The 27,449-nt window shown below is 38.8% G+C and overlaps 1 protein-coding gene across 6 annotated transcripts in view; it reads right to left on the bottom strand.

Annotated features, from left to right (window-relative positions):
• Nucleotides 1-397: 397 nt before the first annotated feature.
• The window catches only part of cxxc5b (CXXC finger protein 5b), a 34,635-nt gene continuing 7,583 nt past the window's right edge, over nucleotides 398-27,449 (bottom strand). Inside the window, exons 1-3 of one of the 6 annotated variants that reach the window (XM_051860774.1) lie at nucleotides 23,156-23,401; nucleotides 17,391-18,404; nucleotides 398-3,783 (exon numbers count right to left, since the gene is read on the bottom strand). In XM_051860774.1, coding sequence (XP_051716734.1) covers nucleotides 3,739-3,783; nucleotides 17,391-18,215 — 870 coding nt within the window. In that variant the 5' untranslated portion in view covers nucleotides 18,216-18,404; nucleotides 23,156-23,401 and the 3' untranslated portion in view covers nucleotides 398-3,738. Of the gene's footprint in view, nucleotides 3,784-17,382; nucleotides 18,405-21,986; nucleotides 22,309-23,155; nucleotides 23,402-27,449 lie in introns of those variants that run through there. The other 5 variants (XM_051860776.1, XM_051860777.1, XM_051860775.1 and 2 more) reach the window with 5 other exon arrangements.

Below are 27,449 nucleotides of genomic sequence, written 5' to 3'. Positions count from 1 at the left end.
GAGCTGCAGCCATTTTGGTTGTTTTACTATGATGTCACAGCGGATCTTTTGGATCTTTGATTTAAAAAAAAAAAAAAAAAAAAAGTTGCACCAGCTGTGCCATTGGGATGGGAATGCTAATGGACATCTTTGTCCAGAGAAACCTGTTTTGAATCAGGCATCATTTTTCCAAGGTTGGTGCAACTATTTTTCTGTAATGTGGTTTATTTACAAGTGAAACTGGTTATTTACCAAGAAAGAATGGAGCCAATCTGAATGCATGTTTGCTTAAATAAATGTTTGATTATTGGTCAAAGTCCAAAAAGCTATTTATGCATATACTTAAATAGCAATTTAAACTTAACAATAAGCTCAAAATAAGATCAGTAAAATAAACATGATCAAATTTGATCTCACGTTGACTTTACCTATATCACTTTGTATATTAATTGTTTATTGCATTTATTTGCATTACATTTAATTATTACTGAAACACTGGGGTAAAATGAGCCACGCCTCGTTTGAGGCAACCATAAACAAAAGTAACAATGTGACTGCATTTGCAGGAAAAAGCCATTATTCATTCATCTGTGGAGAAAGAGAGGGCATGGTCAACATGTGTTATTTTTTCTTTCGAATTGAATTCCATTCATTTCCAAATGCAGGACAATTTAGAATTTTTTTTTTTTTTTTTTTAAATACACTACAGTTTAATTGGTTCTCTAACACAAAAGTTAACCTTATCTTTTTCCCCAAAAGTAAAGGCCTGGGGTAAATAACTATTAAAGCTATATAAAAGTTTCAAATGGAAAGAATACTTAAAAGAAAAACGAAATCTGACTCATCAAAATGATTTAAAAAAATGTCTCATTCTTCCAAGCTGCATTTTAAAAGACCGCCCACAGTAACTTTGCACGGTTAAGAGGGTTTTAGGCAAATAACCCTCTTAACCGTAAATAAAATTCATTTAATCAAACACAACCCCGCTACGATTATTTTGTGACTAAAATAACGAGGATAGTAGAATATAAGTGTGGAGGAGGAGGAGGACAGAGGAGATGAGAACCGGTCACATTGTGCTTTTCCGCCGTCTCCCAGCGGGAGTGTAATATCGTGGCTCCTGCGCGCTGACACGCGCACCTGGAAGTGCCGCTATGCTGCTCGCAGCACTGCACCAATTATAGCGCAACATCTCTCTCTGCCGTTACCATAGTAGCGCCGTGCTCCTGTTCCCCTGGAACGAATGAACCGTGGGGGAGCGAATATCTTATCAACCATCGCCCTGGTTACCGCGCGCTCTCTCTCTACGCGTTCCCCGTCGCTCGAGTGAGAGGCCAGAGCCCTTGTGTGTGTGTGTGTTTTGGACAGAGCTGTAGACGTGAGCACAGAAGGGTCTGGGTGATGTTGATAAGACTGAAGGAGCCTTTGCAGCGTCCCTCAGTCGCTCTGTAATCGTGGGCCATCGTTTCATACGTGCACACCCACCCTAAATTGCATGCTAATGAATCAGATTTGCGCCGATATACAGATTCGACCGCCTTCATGTCGCATGTGGGGCAGGGCGGCGTTAAAATCGTTTCTGATGGCCGTGCACCTGGAGGAGAACAAAACACGCTCGACCTTCTCTCCACGCAACCCCCACACACTGCGTTTGCTCTCTCCCTATGCGGCCCTTTGGCTCGCTCGCTCTCATCGGATTGATGGCCACGAGGAGTGAGACAGACAGACGCGGCCTGCAGAGAGAAAAAAAAGCTTTCACACTCTTATTCACTCCTACACTACGGACAAAAATATCACGCTCAGTACACTGGTTTAACCCACCCACAACACAAACACACACTCGCACTGGCGCACGGTTCAGTCAGAGGTAAATTATGAGTGCTCATTGATTTCACCTCACATGACTTCTTCCATCCATGCCTTTAGTTGTGAACACCAACCAAAAATGAAAATGAATTATCAAATAAGCATGTTTTAAAGAGCTTAACAATATCTCAAGCTCAAGACAAGTAATAATCATTAATTTAAGGTGGTGTCATCATGCAAATGCTATAGAATATGACATATTTCGACAAGGACTATAGAAATGTTTGGTTTGCACCTAGGTTTATTAAATTGAGGACTGCCAAGACCTCAGAATGTTTGGCTTTGGACACAAATACATGCATTCATTTACGCAGACCGATAAATTTGGCCCCATACGGCACGGGAATGGCGTGCTGTTGGATTTTGTCTTGAATTTGTTTTGGTACTGTGCGTTTAACTCAGTCTAGACCAGTATTTGAGCTGGAGTGGACCTGTTCAATAGGATTTCGGACTGAAGAAGAAAAAAACACCAAAATGACAATTACAGCTAAAAATAAGTCACTTATCCAACATGGTGTCTATGTTATGTGGATGGCCTAAAGCCCCTTTCACATGACTCGTGCCAGGGCTTCAATGCATGTCTCAACACAAGCGTCATGCACTGTGACGCTCAACATGAAAACGTTACAGATAACATTACAGAAGGCCGATTCACGAGGTTGCTAGGTAAAACGAAATTAAAGAACTGAACACAATGAAAATGAGCTAACATTTATTTGAGCTTAAAAAATCCAGGAAAAAATGTTGAGCAAGAGTTCTTGAAACTTTTCTTGTAATGCTCTAGACATTGTGTCATACAGCTCAATGTGTCGCAATGATACAAAAGGTAAATTGTCTTGTAATCCTTGTCTACATTATGAAAACTCAATGACAAATGGGGTCAAAGTTGAAATAGTTTGAACTTTGAGCGTCGTAGAACAACGATTGCACGCAATGCTTGCTGAGAATTCAATGACATGAATCATGTGAAAGGGACTTAAAGGAGCTCTGGAACTCAGGGTAAATCAGCAATAAAATATCCTAATCAGAAATATTATGATAAAACCTCAAAAATTTCCTGAATTTTGGCTGCTTTTTTCTGCTAAGGACTGTGGTTTCCAGCTGACCAATCCCATAAGGCTGCAAGAAAAAGAAGGCAGGTCCTACGCATAGCTGGTACACAAATACACCATTAGCTAGTCTAAATATTGTAGTTCCACCAGCTTCACCTTCCCTCCAATCCCAGCAGGCCTTCTGCATTTAAAAACAAACAACCAGAACGACAAACCCAAAAGGACCTTTCAAGCATGTTTAAAGTAAGGGATGCTACATTAGAGTGTCTTTCACGGTCATCTTCGTATCAAATATTGAGCAACTTGAAAACTGTATGACAAATCAAAAAACAAAACAAAAAACAAAAAAGGCAATCATAACATTGAGGCAGTCAGTAAGAACCACTGTGCTAAATTACAATAGTGCTCCTTAATTATCACAAGCTTTAAAACAGAGCCTTGGGATTACATTCTCTAAACGAAATTACGGCATTTCTCCACACATGGACAAACAAAACCACTAAACACACAAATAAAAATGATTGTCCGTTTTCCATTTGGCGGCAAATAGTTCCAGAGCATCCAATAAAGGGCAAGATTCCCAAGTAGAACTCAGATGGTTCTGAAATGGAACAGAGGAAAAAAGAAAAATGGAATGACATTCCGCCATTCACTGTTTATTTTTGGTTCAGGACATGTTCATTTTCAAATAGTGCTTTCATTCCGCTCTTCATTTGTTTTATTTGTTTGTTTGCACCCAGTGTTTACAAGCGCCACAGTGTTCCGAGTGGGAGTGGCGTCAACCGTCCATCGGGAGTCCTTCATTATGGGATGGAAGTCATGGGGGGAGGGTTCAGCTGCCCTACGGAAACCATCGGAAAGGAGCTCCGGTTGGCAGCATCACCTTCTTAGAAAGACAGGAAAGACAGAGGAAGGAAACAAGGAAAGAAAACAGCATGAGTCATTGATAATTCGACATAAACATCAACAATGGAACAGTAAGAAAATAATGTCTCATTAAACTGGACTCTCAACTCTCATCTCTAGACCTTTTCCCTTTTCTGTTGCAAATCCCTCTCTTTCTGCAGAGCCAGACATGCTAAGTCCGTAAAGGGCTGAAATACCGCAGTGGTGCAAATGGCAGATTTTTTCTCAGCCTGCTTTGGGACTGGGCAGGGGTAGTCTATGGCTGTGGGACTTTGGGAGAGTGGAGACAACGGCAGCGTTTGCTGGGAAGACGTCCAGAACGAAAGAACGAAGGACCGAGGGAGAAAAAGAGGGAGGGGAGCGTTCCCTTCATCGTGAAGTAACATGCACAGGCAATGACTTCACCTTACATGACCTAGTCCCTCTCTCTGTTTCCCAAACACACTCTCCCATTACTCTCTGACAGGGCTTTGGCGTTTGTACACGCACACACACGCATCCAGACCCCCTTTTCCCTCATCGACCCCACAGACAAGCCAACACAGATGGGCTGTCGGCCCATGCACATGGCCAATCAGACAGAGCGTGAGTGCATGGACAGACACACGCTCTCTCTCTCTCTCACACACACACACATACACACAAACACTCACCAGATTAATTTCAAAGGTTATTTTTTAACCCATCATCTCCTCTGTGTCTCTACATCAAACACAAACACATAAACATACACAAATACACAGGAATGAAAGTAAGAATAGAGGATCAAGGGCACAATAAACACTAGAGATAGTGGGCAATATTATTATTTTTTTGGCCGATACGAATATATTTGATTCATCATTTTACTTTAAGAATAAAATTAAAATAGGCATTATGAATATTTTATTATTATTATTATTATTATTAATCATCATCATCATCATTATTATTGCTGTTTGTTGCTGTTTCTGCAATTACATTTTTTGTTTATTTCAGATTTTTGACAATAATAGTTAAATGATTATTAAACAACAAAAATAAAAATATAATAAGAATTGAGTTTTATTAATAATAATTATTATTAATGCAATTATATTTATTGTTTTTTACATAGCTAAATTATCATTGTGCTACAAAATACAAACATAAATTTTGACATAAATTAAACATTATTATACTACAGAAAAATATGATTATGATTATTATTATTATTATTATGTTAATTTCATTGTTTGGTCCTTTTCTTTGGAAACCTAACAAATTGTGGGACTTTATCGGTAGACTCAATTCTAAAGAACAATTTTAAAAATCCGGTCAAACCATTTATTGGTCTGTCTCTAATAAACAGACAGTAGAAAATTTTTTTACTTTTTAAGATCCTAGTATGTTCCTAGTAAGTGTCTGTAGTTATGTGGTTGCTAGGGTGTTCTAGCTGGTTGCAAGCTCTTCTCTACAAGCCTTTTGATTTGAGATATCAGTAATGTCTGTAGCACAGACAGTATGAGCAATAGTAATAGTGATACTTGAATAATCAAACACCTCTAAAGAAATGTCCAATGAGAAGAAATGTATCAGGTAGCAGGTGCTTACATATGTTGATATAATGTGTGTCTGCCTATCTTTGCTTCTCACAGACATACACAGACACTGACACACACGTTGTTCCTAAAATACTTTAGTCGCCTGGCTGTGAGACTGAGATTCCTCTAGAGGAAGGGGTGGGGCCTGTCAGGCAATGTCTGAGGCCCCGCCCACTCAATCTCCTCCTACTTCCAGCTATCAGGGACTTTCCGAGATACCGGTCACCACACAGATGGAGTGAGATGTGTCATCATGCAGTAAACACACAACAAAAGATGCAAGCAATGACCAGAAATCGAATGAGATTTGCACAAAACACACACGCCTAAGCTGGCTCAGAACACATAAAAGGCCCTACATATAAAAACACATCTATCCATCCCAAACACACACACACACTCTCTCTTAGCTGGAGACACACATATCAAGAAGTCAATAGACCCCCACACCACTGACTGTGACCTGTCAATAAAGGCTCTTTAAACTCCATAAGTCCTCTATGCTGTATTCAACCAGACCAACCCCACTGTCAATAAAAGCACACAAACACACAAAGTAATATACGCAAAACCACCATCAATATATGCCTAAAACATTTTAAAAACACACTTGAGAAACATTTATTCAAAAAAACACACACATAACAAGCACAAACTACTATCAAGACAAACCCCAGTTACGTCACCAGCGACAGAACCGACAGACATTTCATTTTGATCTTTTAAATGATACATTATGCACTGCACCAGCTTATAAGCATTTATTTCCTCCAGAATATTCAATTTTCAGAACTAAAAAACAGATTCGGTGTCATTATGTAATGTCATCTCAGCAGTAGTAATGTTCATATGCGTTATTAGGGCAACTAGAACGGCATCTAGTGATCAACCAGTACAGTGATTAGCAACACGCAGTGGCGTGAACCGGGCTTTAGGCAAGAAATATACTTTACGCAAGTATGCAAATTCTTGCTTTTCCATTGTTTGTGTAAACATGTTATTGTAATACTGGTTGAAACTCTCTTCACATCCTGATAGCAATCAAGAATAGAAATGGTCTAAATATTAAAACATTCTGTAAAAGTCTTAGGACCAAAAAAAGTTTGTCCAATCATTCCATTTGGTCTGAATACAATGATACGATGTCCTACCTGCCTGTCAACCTATGTATTTCCATACCTCCACGCACCCTGCTCGCGCAGACATCACACGTCATCAGGGCATTGTAGACACAGTCACCAGGCACCGTAAACAAACAACAGTCATCTTTTACAATTCCTCCTGATCCAAAACAATTAGCTTATTCTGCCTTCACGCCATGTCGTAACTGTTACCCGGAGCTGCTCAGACTCGGATTTATGCGTTTCTGTCAACACTATCAATGCCGAAATGAATCTGCAGCAGTCAGGTGGTACAAGTAAGAGTTCTGTAGGTTGTTTACGTTCATTAGGGCCCGAGCACCGATGGTGTGAGGCCCAATACCTACAAAAAACTCCCGGGGTGCAAAATCTGAAAACCCATCAGGAAGTGAGATATTTTGAATTTTCTCTGCAAAATTTTTGCAGTTTTTGTCATTTCCAGACGTTGTACTTTAACAAACTCCTCCTAGAGATTTAATCAGAGATCAGACTGACCAAATATTTGATGTTGATCTGATTAAAGCTCTTTGCGAAGATCTTGAGTTTGTGAGTCTGTGGCGGCCTGACAAAGTTTGATGTTTCGCCATGAAACAGGAAGTTGTTGTAACTCGGGCATACAATGTCCGATCTGCCCCAAACATCACATGTTTTATTAGAGTCCTGGCCTGAAGACATCTACATGCCAATATTCAGTTATAGTCATAGCGCCACCTGTGGGCAATAGGAAATGGAATGTTTTACACTGTGATTAACTCCTCAATGAGATTTAACCAGAACAACATCATATTTTGTCAGTCTAGTCTTAAGGCCTTAGTGATGTTAAATTGCAAAGATCTTGAGTTTTCATTGAAAGGCGTGTCCGTGGCGGCCTGACAAAGTCTGATGCTTCGCCATGAAACAGGAAGCTGTTGTAAATAAGGCATTCAATGGCCAACCTTTCCTAAACTTCACATGTTTGGTAAGAGTCCTGGCCTGAAGACATCTACATGACAATATTCAGTTAGTCAGAGCGCCACCCACTGGCAACAGGAAGTGACGTGTTTAACACTGTGATGCACTACTAGCAACATACTAAAATATGCAATTTAGTGCTAAACATTCTACAAACATTCTAAAACATGCTAGCAACACTTAGCTGAGTGCTGAAGCATGCTTTTATCGTCATGAAACAGGAAGTTGTTGTAACTCAAGCATACAATGTCCAATCTGCCTCAAACTACACATTTTTGATAAGTGCCCTGGCAAACAGAAAATAGCATGCTTTACACTGTAATTCACTCCCTGAAACACATTTAAATATGCCATGAAGTACCAAACATGCTAGAAACACGTTAAATCGTGCAACACTTGGCTAAGTGCTAATGTATGCAATTAATGCCACAAAACAGGAAGTTGTTGTACCTCAGGCATACAATGTCCAATCTGCCACAAACTTCACGTTTGAGTAGAGTCCTGCCCTGAACACATCTACATGACAATATTCAGTTATAGTAAAAGCACCACCCACTGGCAACAGGAAGTGATGTGTTTAACACTGTAATGCACTACTAGCAACATACTAAAATATGCAATTTAGTGCTAAACATTCTAAAAACATTCTAAAACATGCTAGCGACTCTTAGCTGAGTGCTAAAGCATGCTTTTATCGTCATGAAACAGGAAGTTGTTGTAACTCAAGCATACAATGTCCAATCTGCCTCAAACTTCACATTTTTGATAAGTGCCCTGGCCTGAAGACATCTACATGCCAAAATTTAGTTATAGTCATAGCGCCACCAGCTGATAGCAGGAAGTGTGGCAAATACAAATGACTGACGTAGTCCTCCTATATTTATATGCTTAAATGCATATTGCTCACCGTGCTCTGTTTTCCTAAAGCCACCGGATGGCGGTGGCATGGGTGCGAGGGCCCTTTCATTGCTGCTTGCAGCTTATTGTAATGTTATGTGCTTTGAGACATGAGGTAATTTAACTCTCTCAGCTTGTGATGCTTTGCAAACTCTGCTGTGTGCGTTCTTGTCTTTTGGAGGAGGCATGGCTTTGGAGAGCTCTCTGAAGGCAGGGTGGGATCTCATGCTTTCAAAGCTAGCTTGCTATTGCTAGCCACTCTGAAATTGCCTACCCTACCTTTAAAATGTTACATTTCTTGCATTCCACTGTGCTGGTTTTCCAATATTTTTCTAAAAGCATTGTATATAAGCTACTCAAGTTAAAATTTAAACAATATTGACAGTTTAACTGATTTTAAATTGCTTTTAAATTATTTTGAAACTGTTTCCAGCCATGACAGTAGTTGACCTGAAAGACAAAACTCACTACAAAAGCCAGTTTATGCTAATGCTCACTTTAGCACTCCATGTGGCAACATATTTGTGTCACATTATAGATTAGAAATATTACAAAGTGTGAAAACGTTGCTAGAAGCATTTGCATTCACATACTTGCATCAAGTGTATTTTGGGCCTTAGACTTCATAAAGTCTCATAAACACACACAAACACAAACTATGCCCTCAAAGCTCTTGCACACACCAACACCTCAATCTCTATCTCCTCACAGCTGTAATTTTCAAAGAAACCGGGCTGGTCAGTGGTCAATACACACACATAAACACAACCCCTCTTACACACACAAAGTCCATAATGACTTTCGCAGGGGCTGTGTTTGCTTGCCTCTTCCTGCAAGGTTGTACACACAAACAGACACACACATATGCGGATCAGGGCCTCTGGAGGACGAGAAAGAGAGGGGTTCTGGAACACATTGACACCTGGCGCTCCAGATGACAGACGCAAAGGCCAGATGGACTGTATGAGGCTGCCACACGCACACAGAGATGCACACATGCGTGTACGCGAACATGCATGAAAACAAACTTGTATGCACAAATAAAAACTGCCATGCTACAAAACAAAACAAAAAACAAACAGTCACACAACATGTATGAAAAGCCCTACATGTACACTTACAAATAATTCTGGTAACACTTTATTTTGATGGTCTCCTTTAGACATTCTGTTGATTATAAGTAACATTGCACATGTCAGCTAACTCTCATTATTAGTTAAGTATTAGTTGAGTATTAGTAAACTATCTGCTCAATTTCTGCTAACACTTTATATTGATGCTACCCCAACAGACACTGTACTTACTATAAGTTACTTTGCAAGTACGTCAACTTTTTCTACTAACCCTACCCTCTTATTCTACTAACTCTATTCTTAACCCTCACAACCTACCAATACTCAACTAATACTCTGAGTGTTAGTTGACATGTGAGTGCAATGTTTCTTAGTCAACAGAATGTCTAAAGGGAACCATCAAAATGAAGTGTAACCATAATTTTATTACCCTCCCTAAATAAATCATTTAGAAAAAGTTTATAGCATCAAGTTAAAATGCAGTCACATTTACCATTGTTTTCACAGTGAAATACAGTCATTTCAATGGAAATCCACGTGATCAGGAATTTTGTGTGAGGGAACAAACATATCCCCACAAAGATTTTGCAGGCCACGTTGACCAACAGAAAGCTGCTTGGTTTGAAAATGACTTCTGTGTGAGCTGTTTCATTAGTCACTACACTATTGACAATATACCTTTTTTGCCTGCAAAATTTGTTAATGTGACCACACCTTAAAGGCACAATATGTAGTTTTTCGCCACTAGAGGTCACCTATTCAAAACAAAGGCGTAGCTTGATGATGCCTAGATTGAGCATGGAATCATGGGAGATGTCGTCTTCACCTCACAGCCGGTGGAAAAGAATCGGGACGGGACTCTATGAAAGAGCAGCAGAACTTTTATTATGCCACAGACGACCGCTTCCGCTTGTTCTGGTCAAGCATATGTGGGGTAACGCAGCGCTGTTTATAATATTAGATACATTTGAGTGTGTTGAATTGAGTGTGTTATAACATTACTCTGTGCGTTCGCTTGGCAGCTGCTATGACACACTTGTTGCACACTGCAGTAAGATAGATCAATATTACAATATCATATTAATAAATGCTGGATGGCTTGTGTTGTTAAATGGCATGCAATTAATTTTAAAACATATTGTATGACGGAGAGAATGCTGTATTACTGTTACTAAAAATAAAGCTGCATCAGATTATGCTATGTTAGCCACTTGACAAAATAGGCATGATAAAAACATGAGGCATGATAAAAACATGTTACTCGTGGAAAATCAAGAAAACGAGATTCAAACAATAGGCCTAAAGGCCTGTACACACTGGGACGAATATCATGCACGATTATCACCGACGTTTATCGCCTCGGGACTAAACAAAGGGCGCCAATGTGAGTGTGTACACCGACGCGAAAAACGGCAGGTGTAAAAGCGTCATTTTTTAAAAAACACCTTGGGTTCGTTTTTTTTGGTTTGACGCGCCACGTTAAAAACTGGCCAACCAATGAGATTGCTGCTTTTATTCACATTCCTGGAGCTGCTGAAGTTACAGTAAAACACAACTTGGTGATGCTCAAGCACAAAATGGTCTTGCCAAGCACACGAGGAAGACCCCTACAAACTATGGGTGCCATCCCCAGTAAAAATCGCTTGGGTATGAACACGAAAAACACCTCGAAAAACGCTGGCGATAAGCGCACGCGATAAGCGCCCCAGTGTGTACGAGGCTTAAGACTAAACGTGTTGAGTTATATATCAATGATTCGTTTTCTGTTTATAAATGTATACAAACAGTTGTTACCTTGTCTAATAAAACTTATAATATATTAAAGCGTCTTTAACGAACGTATGATGTCATTGATAGGTGACGCACGGACAAGGTCCATGTCCTGGTTAAAATTGCTTATTTCTCTGGATTTAAAGTGCCCCTATTATGCCTTTTTTAAGGTTTCTAATATTGTTTTGGGAGTCTCCTACAACAGGTTTACATGCATGCAAGGTCAAAAAACACTTTTGTTTTCTCATAATATACATTTCATTTCACCTGAGTTTTCAATGTTTTGTAAACAATTCGTTAGAAGCAGTTCAATGAATCAGTCTCTCTAAACTCCTCCTTTCCGTGAGCCTACACTGCTCTGATTGGTCAGATGGCCCAATCCTTTGTGATTGGTCTACTGCAGCTATCAGTTCGCAAGACATTGTATACAATGTATGGACAGAAAAGATAGCATCGATTTTACCATATCAATTTGAGCCCGAGTCCGACGATGAAACGTCTGAAGTAGTCGATCAACCAGAAACTGATTTGCAATCATGACTGGAGTACGACGTTTATATATGGTAAGTGTCACCTTAGTTATTTATAAGACGCGATAGCAGCGTCACTGTTATACTTTATGTAGGTGCACCTGTGGGAACTGTATCAGAATGCTGAAAACCTCTAACATAAGAAAAACATTTAGGCCAGATGTGTACACAGACTTTTTCGTCATAACTATTAACAAAGAAAAATGGCTATATCATTGTTTAACATTACAATGAATGTTTACAGAGAATACTTCAACTAGTTAGAGCGGACTAGCATCTTAACATCCTATTACAATACAGATAGAGCTCCACTCTATTGTAATAATAAAAACGCAGAGGAAAAAAACAGTTTGTTTTGTACAAACCCGATTCCAAAAAAGTTGGGACACTGTACAAATTGTGAATAAAAAAGGAATGCAATGATGTGGAAGTTTCAAATTTCAATATTTTATTCAGAATACAACATAGATGACACATCAAATGTTTAAACTGAGAAAATGTATCATTTTAAGGGAAAAATAAGTTGATTTTAAATTTCATGGCATCAACACATCTCAAAAAAGTTGGGACAAGGCCATGATTACCACTGTGTGGCATCCCCTCTTCTTTTTATAACAGTCTGCAAACGTCTGGGGACTGAGGAGACAAGTTGCTCAAGTTTAGGAATAGGAATGTTGTCCCATTCTTGTCTAATACAGGCTTCTAGTTGCTCAACTGTCTTAGGTCTTCTTTGTCGCATCTTCCTCTTTATGATGCGCCAAATGTTTTTTTATATGGGTGAAAGATCTGGACTGCAGGCTGGCCATTTCAGTACCCGGATCCTTCTTCTACGCAGCCATGGTGTTGTAATTGATGCAGTATGTGGTCTGGCATTGTCATGTTGGAAAATGCAAGGTCTTCCCTGAAAGAGACGACGTCTGGATGGGAGCGTATGTTGTTCTAGAACTTTATATATATATATATATATATATTATATATATATATATATACAGCTTATAGAACTTATAGATATACCTTTCAGCATTGATGATGCCTTTCCAGATGTGTAAGCTGCCCATGCCACATGCACTCATGCAACCCCATATCATCAGAGATGCAGGCTTCTGAACTGAGTGCTGATAACAACTTGGGTTGTCCTTGTCCTCTTTAGTCCGGATGACATGGCGTCCCAGTTTTCCAAAAAGACCTTCAAATTTTGATTCGTCCATTTTAAATGAGCCTTGGCCCAAAGAAAACACCTGTGCTTCTGGATCATGTTTAGATATGGCTTCTTTTTTGACCTATAGAGTTTTAGCAGGCAATGGCGAAAGGCACGGTGGATTGTGTTCACCGACAATGTTTTCTGGAAGTATTCCTGAGCCCATGTTGTGATTTCCATTACAGTAGCATTCCTGTATGTGATGCAGTGCCATCTAAGGGCCCGAAGATCACAGGCATCCAGCATGGTTTTCTGGCCTTGACCCTTATGCACAGAGATTGTTCCAGATTCTCTGAAACTTTGGATGATATTATGCACTGTAGATGATGATAACTTCAAACTCTTTGCAATTTTTCTCTGAGAAACTCCTTTCTGATATTGCTCCACTATTTTTCGCCACAACATTGGGGGAATTGGTGATCCTCTGCCCGTCTTGACTTCTGAGAGACACTGCCACTCTGAGAGGCTCTTTTTATACCCAATCATGTTGCCAATTGACCTAATAAGTTGCAAACTGGTCCTCCAGCTGTTCCTTCTATGTACATTTAACTTTTCCGGCCTCTTATTGCTACCTGTCCCAACTTTTTTGGAATGTGTAGCTCTCATGAAATCCAAAATGAGCCAATATTTGGCATGACATTTCAAAATGTCTCACTTTCAACATTTGATATGTTATCTATATTCTATTGTGAATAAAATATAAGTTTATGAGATTTGTAAATTATTGCATTCTTTTTTATTCACAATTTGTACAGTGTCCCAACTTTTGGAATCGGGTTTGTATGTTGTAAACTCCCACGTTAGCCGAGCACAAACGTGAATAGCTGATATTGCATTAGACTTCGTAAACAAAAGTCATGCTCCATCCTTGATCATTACTCCAAGTAATAAGACAGACAAGCTGCAATAATCGACACATTTTTAGGCAATATTGGACCCACATCTGAATAGCAGAACTACAGAAACGTGAGTTGGCCAGTTAGCAGGAGACAGACTAGAGTGTATGTTACACAACATAACATACAAAACTACGAATTTTGAACGATCGCTAGAAAATATAAACATTAATTATTAATCATACTTACAGGTTGAGATTCAGAAGAGCAAGCTGGTCCAAATAAACTGGTCATTGATCCATATTTTAAGACCAAGCGTTTTGTGAATCCTGCGTTAAACTCCCCGAGGTTCGAGAAGCAGTCGTCAGTAAAATGATGGGAACACAACAAAAGATTGTACTGCTGTGGTATTGTTGAAAAAATGAATTTTCCCTGGCGTCTGCACGCACAATAAGTGGGCGGGCAATATGCTAATGTTTCGTTGTGATGTCACAAGGAAACGACTTGGGATTCGTTTTACAAACGACTCATTTAATTGTCTCAGAGTCAACTCTTACTTTTGAGAGACAACTTTATATACGGTGCACTTTCGGATTTAAAACTTTGCAGGATGTTTTCATTCACTTAGAGCTATGTTACACACTACATGAAAGGTAATTTTCAAAAATCCATAATAGGGGCACTTTAAACATTCTTGGAAACATCTGGGATAATGTAAATAGACAATTCAACAAAATATATAACACTGTGGTTTTTGGATATTTTAATCCAGAAATCTTACATAATGTGCCTTTAATGCAACAAAATCAGAACCTATTTAATGTTTAACATACAACTGTGTGGAGCAGGATTTTGGGCCAATGAGATTTCTCTGTGGACAGAGCCATTCAGACATTCATTCAGAATAGCATACTACCAAACTCTTGCTACAGTATATAGTATGTGGACACTATGCAAACTTTCTAAAATACCTGGATGACCTACTACATTTTCCAGATCTATTACAGTATGGAGTACTGTGTCTCTCAATGCACTGCGCTTGACATGACCTTACATTTAGACCCATTGTTTTCTCAACTCTCAACTCGGAAACTCTGGCCTTAACGAAAGTTTCCCACTCATAATAATGACTTTGTGGTGGCATTCATGTGCATTCAACTCATAAATACGATCTTTCCGGCATGACTTGACTGCACCATATGCTGTTGTCTTGTGTGTGTTGGGTAGCCCCGCCCACATTGAAATCTCGCAGTTCCAAAGTCCCATATTCAGTCTCTTCCCACATTCAGTACTTTCAATAAGGACAGAACACTAGAGACTTGTGTGTTGTGCTTGGCTGGAGCATGGTGTTATTTTATATTCAACTGCATTCATCCAAATTCATTAAATGTGATAGCTGAAACTCTGAATCATCTCATCATATCAGCCAGTGAAGGGGAACCTTACCTGTTGAACATTACAATGCCTTAACATTTTCTTTGTAAGGATTAAAAATAAGCAACCAACTAGACCAACTTTACCATGACACCAATCGCCCAAAGTTAGACCCTAACTAGCTTACATCAGCACAGACTCAGAGTTAATTTTCCCACACCTGAACCTGCCTGTAAACAAGGCAGAAACATCTCAAGTTACGCTGCCTGAGAGATGAGACACTACATTCAGCTTGCCATTTGTCAGGATGAGTAATGTTCATATGCTAACACTAACAGTATTAATTTCTATGTAGTCTGTTTGTAAAAACTAGGGCTGTCAATCGATTAAACATTTTAATCAAATGAATTACATGATATGCAGACTAATTAACTGAAGTAAATCACATTATATCAATATTTGCTGAGAAAAGTAAAGCCATTATATTACTGTGGCAAAAAAAAAAAAAAAAAAAGATTTAGGAGTCGTTTACACAGTTACATGATATTTTTTTAATGATGCTCTATATGCAAACGTGTTTATGGTCAGTAATATTTCTCTTATGCTCACCATATCATGCATTTATTTGATCAAAAATACAGTAAAAACAGTAATATTGTAAAATATTATGATTTCAATTAACTGTTTCCATTGTAATATATTTTAAAGTGAAATTTATTCCTGTGATGCAAAGTTGAATTTTCAGTCAAGTCAAGTCACCTTTATTTATATAGCGCTTTTAACAATGCAGATTGTGTCAAAGCAGCTTTACAATGATAACTGGTATATAATTTTGGCTGCACAGCCGCTCTTAAAGAAAATGGTGTCATTATCCATCTTAAGTAAATTCAGTATTGATTCATTCCGATGTAAGAATCAATAGTTATTAATTTAGTTAATTTATCTATATCAGCACTGGAGTAAACAGTGATGTCATCATCCAGCTCAGTTCAGTTCGCATACAATGGCATTCGGCATCATTACTCCAGTCTTCAGTTTCACATGATCCTTCAGAAATCATTCTAATATGCTGATTTGCTGCTCAAGAAACATTTATTATTATTATCAATGTTGAAAATTTTGTTGGAAAGTGTGATACACTTTTTTCAGGATTCTTTGATGACTAGAAAGTTTAAAAGAACACAATTCATTTAAAATAGAAAATTAAAAACATTTTTACTCTCACTTTTGATCAACTTAATGCGTCCTTGCTGAATACAAGTATAATATCTTTTTCTTTTTTTTCTTTCTTTAAAACTTTTGAACAGTAGTGTAAATAGCTCCAATGGTAGAAAAATACTTTTACAGAATACTTTTACTTGTTACAGAATTTCCGTATGGGTCAGATGGGTTAATTTGTTTTATTTATTTTTAATAATTCAATTAACTGCCATTTTAGTAAATGATTGCACTGAACTGAAATCAGTAATTTACGCAAGACTGATTTCACAACATATTTACACAGAAATATGTTCTGCTAGTATTTCATGACTTTTATCAAAGACTATATATGTAGAAAGACGGTTCACTCCTACTAGTTATAAATGACAGAAACTGCAATGCGCAATATGGTGGAATATGTCCCGCCTTCTAAGTAAAAGAGCCAAACGCTGATTGATAAAGTCATTGCGTCACTGCAGCTGCCGTTAGAAGCTCCGGTTCCCATAGAAACCTGAGAATAGCGCTTAGAATTGCACGTGCATTGTCTCGTCTAGTTTGAAAAATAAGCTTTTTTAATGCAATTTGAGCATAAGAAACAACATTTATGGGACAGTTCATATCAGATTTTGTTGCTGATTTGAAATATGTTATTTAATTGTGAGTTCGCCAAGCAGTTTTTGAGATTTCAGGATTCCCCCATTCAAATAGATAGGACTTGGTCTTGGAAATAGCTGCCCAGAGGCATTGCAAATATGGCCGCCGAGTGAACAGACTTTCCTTGAAAGGGACTTTGCTTTTATTTTCGACTACTTTTATTCACAGGGATAGTACAGAGAACAGAAAACGATAAGGAGATGAGGGAAGAGAATCAAGAAATTACGCCTACCACACTCAAACTTGCAACACCTGCATGAGCATCACAGCTCAACGTGTCAGAAGTGCTACCTAGTGATTTAGCCCATGCGCCTTAATGCATTATGCTGTGGTGCCCAAGCAGGTGATACTAGTTTGCAGTCATAATTTTTATGAATTTACTGTACATTGCTCACCATCTTACCTCCAGCCCGCCAGCAGGTTTCTTTTTGAGCTCTTCGCACTTGCGGAACTTGCAGATCTGATGGCCGGTTTTCCGGTTGCGGCAGCTGCTGCACTGTTCGCAGTTAATCCTGCGCCGGCAGGGTGGACACAGGCCACAGCGCTTTCGCTTTTTCTTCCCGTTGGCGCTGATGGCCGATGAAATCTCACTCTGCGTCTGCTGGTGTTCCGATGCGCCGGTCACATGAGAAAGCGCCCCATCTGCGAGGAACACTCCTGCCGGTGTCATTATGAAGAGCCCCGGGTGATATGGAAAGCTGCCACCCACTCCACCGTTGCTGAGCAATGGGAAGTCCATCACACTGCCCAGCGAATCAGAAGCCGAGACCGCCTCTATGTCCCCTCCCACACTGACATTGGAAGGGTCGCTGACCGGAAGCAGCATTCCCGCCCGCCGCAGGAGCTCGGCGGCCTGGGCGAGATGCAAGCCGCTCGGAGAGTCCAGAAGACCGGACACTAATGCGCCCCGGTCCAGTTTGGCATACCCGACTTGTGACCTGTGCTGGCTGGCCGTAGGGTGAGCTTTGACACCCGTCGCCACCATGGAGCTCTGGGCGAGTCTGTTAGCGTTTGCGACACTGGCGACAGCAGCGGCCGAGCAGGTCGCGATGTACTGTGAGAGAGCTCGTGAGCGCTTCAGGCTTTTGCTGAGTGGAGCGCTGATGATGCCGCTACGGTTTCTCCGTTCCACCACCGGGGATGAGTCTTCATCCCCGCAGCAGCTGTCCTGTGCCTCCTCATCCTCTACGGCTCGACTTCCCTCCATGGACCCTCCGCTGGCAGACATGGGCCACAGCGTGAGGGGGAGGGAGAGGGAGATGAGGGAGCTTAGGATGAAGGGGGGATAGAGTTGCAACGTTCCTCTGAAGACCGAAGCCAAAACGAGATTGACGCGTTCACAGCTGGAGAATCAGCGGTCCACACTAGGCGAGCCTCATGAACATCTTACACATCCATTCGCTAAGGCCTGGGAATCCTAAAAAGGAAAGATAGAAGATACACAGAGAGGTTAAAGCAAGCTTGGTTTAATTACATGGTTCACGAAGAGAGGCTGAGTGTTACACTACTGGACAAAAGTTTGAAATAATTAAGTAATTAAGAAAATATTTTTTTCAATGTTTTTTTTTTTTCAAAGGAGACTCTTATGCTCTAGAAGGCTGTGTTTATTTGATCTAAAATACAGTAAAAACAGTAATATTGTAAAATATTATTTCAATCTAAAAGAACTGTTTTCTATGTTAATATATTTTAGAATTTAATTTATTCCTGTAATGGCAAAGCTGAATTTTTTATCATCATTACTCCAGTATTCAGTGTCACAATTATTAATGGTTCTTATTATCATTGTTGGAAACTGTTTTTTGCTGCTAAATATTTTTGTGGAAACCATGATACATTTCTTTCAGGATTCTTTGATTAATAAAAAGTTCAAAGAACACCATTTATTTGAATTACAAATCTTTTGTAACCTTATAAATGCCATTACTGACACTTTTGATCAATTTAAGCAATTGTCCTTGCTGAATAAAAGTATTCTTTTTCATCTTTCTTACCCCAAACTTTTGAATGGTAGTGTATCACAATTTTCACAAAAATATTAAGCAGCACAACTGTTTTCAACATTGAAAATAATAAGATTTTTTTTTTTGAGCAGCAAATCAGCATATTAGACTGATTTCAGAAGGATCATGTGACACTGAAGAGTGGAGTAATGATGCTGAAAATTCAGCTTTACCATCATAAGAATAAATAAATTAAATTTTAAACACAGTTATGTTAAATTATAATATTATTTCACAACATTACTGTTTTTACTGTATTTTTGATCAAATAAATGCAGCCTTGGTGAGCAAAGGAGACTTCTTTCAAAGACATTTTAAAAATATTAATATTTCAAACTTTTTAACATAATCCAGAACACGTCGTGTCGGTTTCACTATAGTCAAGCACAAAAATTTTTTTTTTCAAAATAATCATGCATATAAACATTTCCCATTTTATTAGCTTAATGTTTTGGCTTGCTGAAATAGGCACAAGTTCACTGTGACAAATAATCTACTGGTCACTCTGGCCTCATCTTGACCCATTTTGATTACTTAGCCAACATTTATACATAATATCTGTCCTAGATATCTGTTTTAGTGACAATTACGCTTTGTTCGCTCTGCTTCCAAGGAACTGAAACTCACTGTGAAGTTAAAAAAAGAATTTGCGTGGATATTGAATTGGACAGTTTGAGTCTGTTAAATTGTTATATTTCATAACCTTTACGTGTGAAAGCCCGTTCCTTGTGACAGCAATTCCCCTTCAGTGAGAGACGTCTATCAGGGTCCACAGGCGGTCTGTTCTATCACGAAACCGGAATCGTGAGCTCAAGCGCAAAGCCCCTGGGGTGAGCCGACAGTGAAATCAGGATGTCTAGGTGCAAGCTCAGCCGCACTAACGCACGTACACACGCTCGTCAAGGACTTAACATTTCAATTAACTGCCAAGCCTCAGTAAAGCATGTTATCGATAATAATTAGAAAAAAAATGGCTTAAGATTTTAAGTGACTGTCTATGAAGATGATGTAATTGGCCATTCATTCATACAAACATGCATGAATGAAAGAATAAATTAAATAAATTAAATATGCATGTAAGAGAGACTGGGGCTGGTTGTCAAACAGGGAAGTTGTCTTCATTCCAAGATTTTTAATTTTAGCTTCAAATATAAGAGAATTTTTTCACAAAAATCAGGTTGGGGCAAGTTGTTACATGTTTTAAATGGTATAAATGCACAAGTTATAGTAATGCTGGTTAAAACAATGGTTTTGTGTTTCCATTTAGATGTTTCAAGAACTGTTTTGTGTTTCAGAACTGTTTCACTGTTTGAATTTTGCTATTTAATGCAGACTGCATTGTGACCACATGCTGACAACATGTCACAAAAGGTCAACATGTGTTAAATGAACTGTATTTATTGGTAAATAACAGTGGAAACATCATTAGCCCTTTATGTAATCAACACTATAAAGTTTGTGTCAATATAGAAATTCACTTTCAAAAATAAACCTACTCAATGTAGTAACATCTGTGACAACTAGCCCTGGTCATTCCTACATATTTACCATACTGAGCTGTAAAAAGTGAACACATACAGTAGGGTATTTCTAACTGATTTAAAAATTGCACTAATTAGTGAAGCCTAATGTATTCAAGTTGATTCAGTCATATTGAACAGTATATTTGACTTGATTAAAACCAGGTGAAACACACATTTACTGTAGGTTGCCTGCCAAAACATTTCTGCAATACAGTCTATTCCTTATCAAAACAGATGACTACATCAACTATGATTACATCACATCGACATCAAAGAGTCATGATGGGAATAAAAACTTACTGGAGACAGGAACCCCACATTTGCAGGTAAACCAGGACAAAAGCTGCATCTAGTGAGGGTTTCAGTAAATGATTGACCTGGCCTACAGATAAATAAGTTCCTTGCAACAGTTTGAATGCCCATTCAGCAATCTAATACTGAATTACCTCTTGTCAAATGTATGTCAAACATATATGAGGCTCACATGCATATATGAGGCTCACAAAAATTGCTGTGTCCAGTATTGCGGCGAGCCAGAGGGACAATAGCGCGACGTAGAGAGATCTGGACATCACCAGGGAACAATAGCTAAACCTGCACAAATAGCCCAACTGTACCTAAACAAGATGACCTGCTTATCAAGATCTACATGTTCTGTCAAACAATCACCTCAATTAAACCCTTACTGGATCAATTTCAACAATAGACCTTGACTAATTGCATATATTCACGAAAGATTATTTAAATAATTAAAATGCAAATACTGTATGCACCACGCACAAAAAGTTTGCATACAACTCATAATGGATTAATAATAAACAGCACATATAACGTGCATTCATATTGTCGTCTCTCCAAGAGAAATTCTGAATATTTCAGACATTCCTACTCGGTATATCCCACATATTTTATCCAGACAACCAATAAAAACAGAAAAAAGGTCACAATAGTATGTTTACATGAACAACACTACAAGCAAACAACAAACAAATAGCCGTAATTTCACCTATTCTGTGCGCTTATTTGGTTACGCGTGGCAAAGTTGCACCAATGCATCTAATGCATATGGGCAAATTGTCAAGCGGATGTAACGGCGATCATTTAGAAAGTAAAACAAAATCCCTTTTGTCTCATCTCGACCGATGTGTCTATGGTGACAGCGCGCGGTATGCGCCAACACGTCGCGTTGGTTAAGCACATTCCCTTGTTATTTCAGTGCCAACTTATTCGTCGTGGCTAGATGTCATTGTAACTTTGAACAGTCCTCAACAAAGTCTCATTCCCTTCCCTTTGATAAATATAGACTATCTGCACATTTGCAAACATAGGCGTCTTTTCATTCGCACCGCTCGTGAGCCGAGGGAAGCGTTCCGACTGTCCGAGCGGTCCGGTGCTCTCACGCGCTACAGAGATTTATATAAAAGAGGGAGAGAGAATAAAAGGTAAAAGAGCCAAACGAAAGCAAATGCTCACCCAGACTGAAATATTCTCGCTGATTTCTTCAATAAGCCCCAAACACCGGCAGATAAACGCAGAACGCACTTTGTCCGAGAGCGAGCGCGTGCGCTCCTCCAGCCTCTCGCGTCTCTCTATCCCACCTCCACATCCTCGCGACCGGAGAAGAACATGCAAACACATTTCATAGATTTTTGGAGCTTCACACAAAAACCGAAGTGGACTTTCCGTCGGGGACAAAATAAATAAACCTTAAAGAGGTGTGGATGAGCGCGAGGGGCTGTCTGCGGTGATGCCGTCTGTCTCTCAGTACATATGAGAGTGGAATAATGAATGAAGTATAGTTTTGAGAGGGCTGGACACTCAGCCCATTGTTGACTCCATTCTTAATGGCTGTTGGCTGCGCTCGTGATTGATTTATTATATCCGAACTTTTGCACATTCATGCTTTCCAGGAACTTGGTGCTGATTGATATTTTAATATGCAAAGCACGGTTCCCAAGCAACCATTCCCTCATCTGAAATATAACCCTATGGGGTGCTCTGGTAATGAGAACGAAATGCAAATTGTAAATAATAATTGTACGTGTATGAAAACTAAATAATAATAGAACAATAAATAATAATAATAATAATATTAAAACAATTATTTGTATACTGCTATTGTTTATAATCTATTTAAATATTAAATTAATATTACTTTGTATAATATTATTAATAATTCATGCATTCATTATCAAATCAACGTCATTAGGCATACATTAAATATGTTGTTTATAGTATTTTTATTAAATATTTTATTAATTAATGTATTTTATTTTCTGTATATTATTAGTGTTGTTTATATTAAATATATTTTTAGTTATTTTATAATTAACGAAAATCAATGCAATCTGTTAATGTATTTAATAGGAGTACCCACATATACAATTTGAATAGTATTAATTTATATTTATTAATGAGATTTACACTTTATTTTATTTGGGGTATATTGCTTATATTATTTATATTTTTAGATTATTTTTTTTTATATATAATGAATTAATATCAATACAATGTATTAATGTATTTAATAGGAGTACCCGCAAAGTAGTCCTATAAAGCACATTAATTTCAGTTTCTCTAACAGTTAGCATTTAAAGACTCATTAAACTTTGTGAAGAATTGAAAGGGATCAGGGTCGTTACCATAATCGTCGTGTTTCTCTGTGTTTGATGACTTTCTGTGGTCTAAGAGCCATTTTTGTATAGGTCCTATTGTCCGTCCGTCCAGTCGTTTGCGGACGCTCCTCCTCGTCACGTCGAGTCCACTCCACCTCTTGTGAGCGTCCTGTGTGTCTGGCAGGAGGCCAGCTGAAGTGTGGGGAAGTGACACCGCCAGGGCGGCAGAAATTTTCCTCCGTTTCGGGCTCCTTCCCAATCGCAGACGGGCGCGCGTGCATTGGCTGGAAAGTGGAACAGCTCGTCAGGGACGATCAATGCGGATCGATCAGTGCGGCGCTGCTGGCTGCGGGTTTGAGGGGGGTTGCGTGTTACAGTCCTCCACAATTGCATTAACGGGAAAGTTTAGGCGTGAGTAAAGTGACACTACTTTACTGCTGCACTTCCCATCATTGTTTTTCTCATTTATCTGTATTCAAACGCTAAACTCTCTTTTAAGCGTATGAGACTAAGTTCCCCTTACAAAAAGTTTTGTCAGTTGAACAGTATAATTACCATATTCATTTACTTAATGTCACTTAAAAATACCATAGTTTTACCTTCATGGTTGAGTCCAAAAACATGGTAATATTATGGTACTTTGAAATAGACCATGGTACTACATGATTTCCATTTTTTATATACTATGGCACTTACATAACTTACAAAAATGTACTAAAAAGCATGGTTCTAATATGGATTTTTTTGGACATGTATATGGTTGTGATCAAATGCATGGTATTAACCATATGCCATATTACTTACATGACAGTAGTACCTTGATATAGCATATATGCCATGGTACTATGTAATTACTACACTAAAACACCTTACTATTTACGGGACGTACAAAACAGTACCATGGTATTACCATGTTTTGTGGACATGCACCATTGTAATACTGCTGTATTTTTGAAAGTAACATGGTATATATTAATGTTATATACAATGTTCCAATCAATGTGGAAGTGTACCATACAGAAAACTATTCCAGGATGCTTGACTTGAGCCAGGTTTGTTTGCGAGGTCACTGATCAGACCTTTGGATCCTGAATTGCATCATAACCTGAGTTCACCATGGAGGACATTATAAAAAAGGACATGATAAACAAACAAATAAACACTTGCCTTTCCTTGTGGCCACATAATTCCCAGATAACTTGGAGAGCTGAGCCCTCCTCCTCTCTGAATTTTTTTTTTTTGGGGGGGGGGAATGAGGACGTTGGATTAACATCACATGGTTCTCTCTGGCAGCCAAGACACATGACCCGCTCCACAGGAGGGGATAAAACCCACTTGAAAGACGACGGCATAGAGGCCGAGGGAGAGGAGGAGAAAAAAAAGAAAGATGGAGCAAACGTCCGGTTTTCTCAGACGCTGAGGAATGCCGTCGGCCTGCTTCTCGAACACAGAAATGCAGTACACTCATTCTCCCTTGAGACTCTCTCACTATTTCTTCTGCTCTCTCTATTTTCTCACTCCTGTGAGTTACCTGTGGTTTTGGGCACCGTGTTGTCAGAGCTTCCTGTTTTTCAATGACTGAGATCTCCACTGCCCCCCATCCCACCATCCACATACTACCTCAAAAAGATACATTAGACAATGAATAACATGTAGACTGTTAATGGTCTCGTTAGTGGTCTCTAGTTCAACTGCAATTTCTTTTTTAGATATTTGTTTAGAGACAGAGATTTGAACAAATCCTATGAATTAAACTTAAAGGATTAGTTCATTTTCAAATGAAAATTACCCCAAGCTTTACTCACCCTCAAGCCATCCTAGGTGTATATCACTTTCTTCTTTCTGATGAACACAATCAGAGAAATATTAATAAATATCCTGACACGTGAAGCGATGCGTTTGTGTAAAAAAATATCCATATTTAACAAGTTATGAAGTAAAATATCGAGCTTCCGCCAGACCACCTTCCGTATCCTACTTACGAAGAAAGTGTAAAACTCTAGCAGTTCAAAAAGCTTACGCTATGTCCTACGCCTTCCCTATTCAACTTACGGAACTGACGCAACGCCAGTTCCATTTTTTTTTTTCGTAATTTGAATAAGGAAGGCGATCTGGAGGAAGCTAGATATTTTACTTCATAACTTGTTAAATATAGATAACACTTAAAGACTTACAGTGTAATCGGCACCTGGACCCAGTAAAATTATACTGGGTCCTTATCTAAATTATATTTAGTCTCACTGACTAACATCCTTATTGATGGTAACTAAATGTTACTAAACAGACAAGATGGGATTCTAGAGTTAAATTATTTCTGTAATGTAACCCCAGTGCCATGTCCAGTGACGAAAATTGAAGACTTAAAGGTTGTTTTGACTAAGTGACCAACTAGCAATGCCCAAGCAACCACCCACAACACGCTATCAACCACTGTATCAATCTAAAGTTTTGCAACAAAAAAATTGTTATTTTTAGAAGTTGTGATAGTTTTACTGTTCACACCAAATGCTGACTGCTGCAACAGCTTGAGGCTGAATGCAAAGTGAAAGTTCAGAATCCATTTGTACTGTTGTCTGAAGTAGCACAGGTGCGTGGAGTACGTACAAAAAAGAACAGGGCAACAGAACGCCACGCTGCATCCAGCATAGACAGTATCAATGATTATAATTGGCTATGTTTGCTTTTGTTGCGTTGTGCCGATGCGTTCAATGTAGATACAGTGTTAGCATGCATAAATAAATACATTAATACTAGTATGTCTTAGGGGCCATTAACACAAAATGCATTTTTCTTTTAACTTTTTCATGCACGAGACAACAAGAAATAATTTACAACTTTCAAGTCACATTTGTCAAGACAGCAAATAAATCCGTAAAATAAATCCGTAAAGGAAGAAGAGGCCATCTTCTTTAAATGTTAACTTTGTAACTCCAGCAGTTTTTCAACTGAAACAAAATATTTTTTTCATATTGGAACATATCTGAAAAAACTCGAAAAGGTTGTGTGCGTGTTTCATAATTGTAATTTCAGTACAAACGTGTATCTCATAGGAGTCGAAAGCACACGCCACACTGTATTGAAGATTTCAAACCCGGGCTTTTGAAAAATATGCTAATCAAGCAAGTACACGGAATATGATGAAGATTTTGAAAGCTTCTTTTTGTACTGTTGTCGGAAGTAGCGCAAGTGCGTGGAGTACATACAAAACAGAACGGGGCAACAGAAAGCCATGCTGCAACAACTCATTGAGACACTGAGACCAACGGTCAAACCCGTCCATCTAGCATGTTTACATAGAAAGCATTTTTGCAATCCACTTTGCTGCTTTTTCATATTTTCCTGTGTGAACGGCCCCTTACAAACTTCACATTACCAAAACGTCTGAAATTTTGAGGGATAATAGATCTACTGTCCATTGGCAATAGTGTATTGATGCATGAAGCACTGCATACCTAGTGCTCACTACCAATCCAATCAGCTTTAATAAATATATTTCTGTCTTGACAACTCTCTGAGGATTTGGCAAGGTAATGGATATGACAATGTTGAAATGTTTGGTTTTGGCAGAATAGATCAGATACGCTGCTGCTGCTGGTTATTGCTTCGGCAGAGCAAGTACAGGACTTGCTACTGCTAATACACACACAACACAGTGCTGTGCGCAAGTAAGACATGCTGCTGCTGCACAATATAGCATACATGAATTACCCTTAGCAGATCTATACAGGTGGAGCTGGGGAAGGAAGAGCGTTTCTGAAAGCATGCTGCACTGCCACAGCAAATGCTGACCAATTATTTGAAGGCTGAGCAGCAAGCTCACTGGCTACTGATACAACGGGAACCACTCAGCTGTGCCCTATAGAGAATGATGGAATTACAATCAGATTGAGTTAAAGGCGAAAAGAAACAAGCCATTTTAACCAGAACACGGACCGTGTCCATGTGTTGCTTATCAGTTACATCATACCCGCGTTACCCTCGATTTCCGGTTTCATTTTGTAGAAACCATGGAAACACCAAAGACACTTTAGTATATTATGTTTTATTAGACAGGTGAGCAACTGTTTGGATACATTCATCAACAGAAATCTAATCATTGTTATATAGCTCAACACAGTAATTCTTATTGTTTAAATCTTGTTTTCTTGATTTACTGCGAGTACCATGTTTTACCATGCCTAATATCGATCTAGCTTACTGCAGTGTGTAACAAGTGTCTTATAGCAGCCTCCAAGCGAATGCACAGAGTAGCATTATAACAACTTTCAACACACAAATGTATCTAATATGATAAAACAGCGCTGCTTTACCCCAGATATGC

The sequence above is a fragment of the Ctenopharyngodon idella genome, chromosome 14 (genome assembly GCF_019924925.1).
Source record: "Ctenopharyngodon idella isolate HZGC_01 chromosome 14, HZGC01, whole genome shotgun sequence".
NCBI classification, from domain to species: domain Eukaryota; kingdom Metazoa; phylum Chordata; class Actinopteri; order Cypriniformes; family Xenocyprididae; genus Ctenopharyngodon; species Ctenopharyngodon idella.
This window is presented reverse-complemented; position numbering and strand designations above follow the sequence as displayed.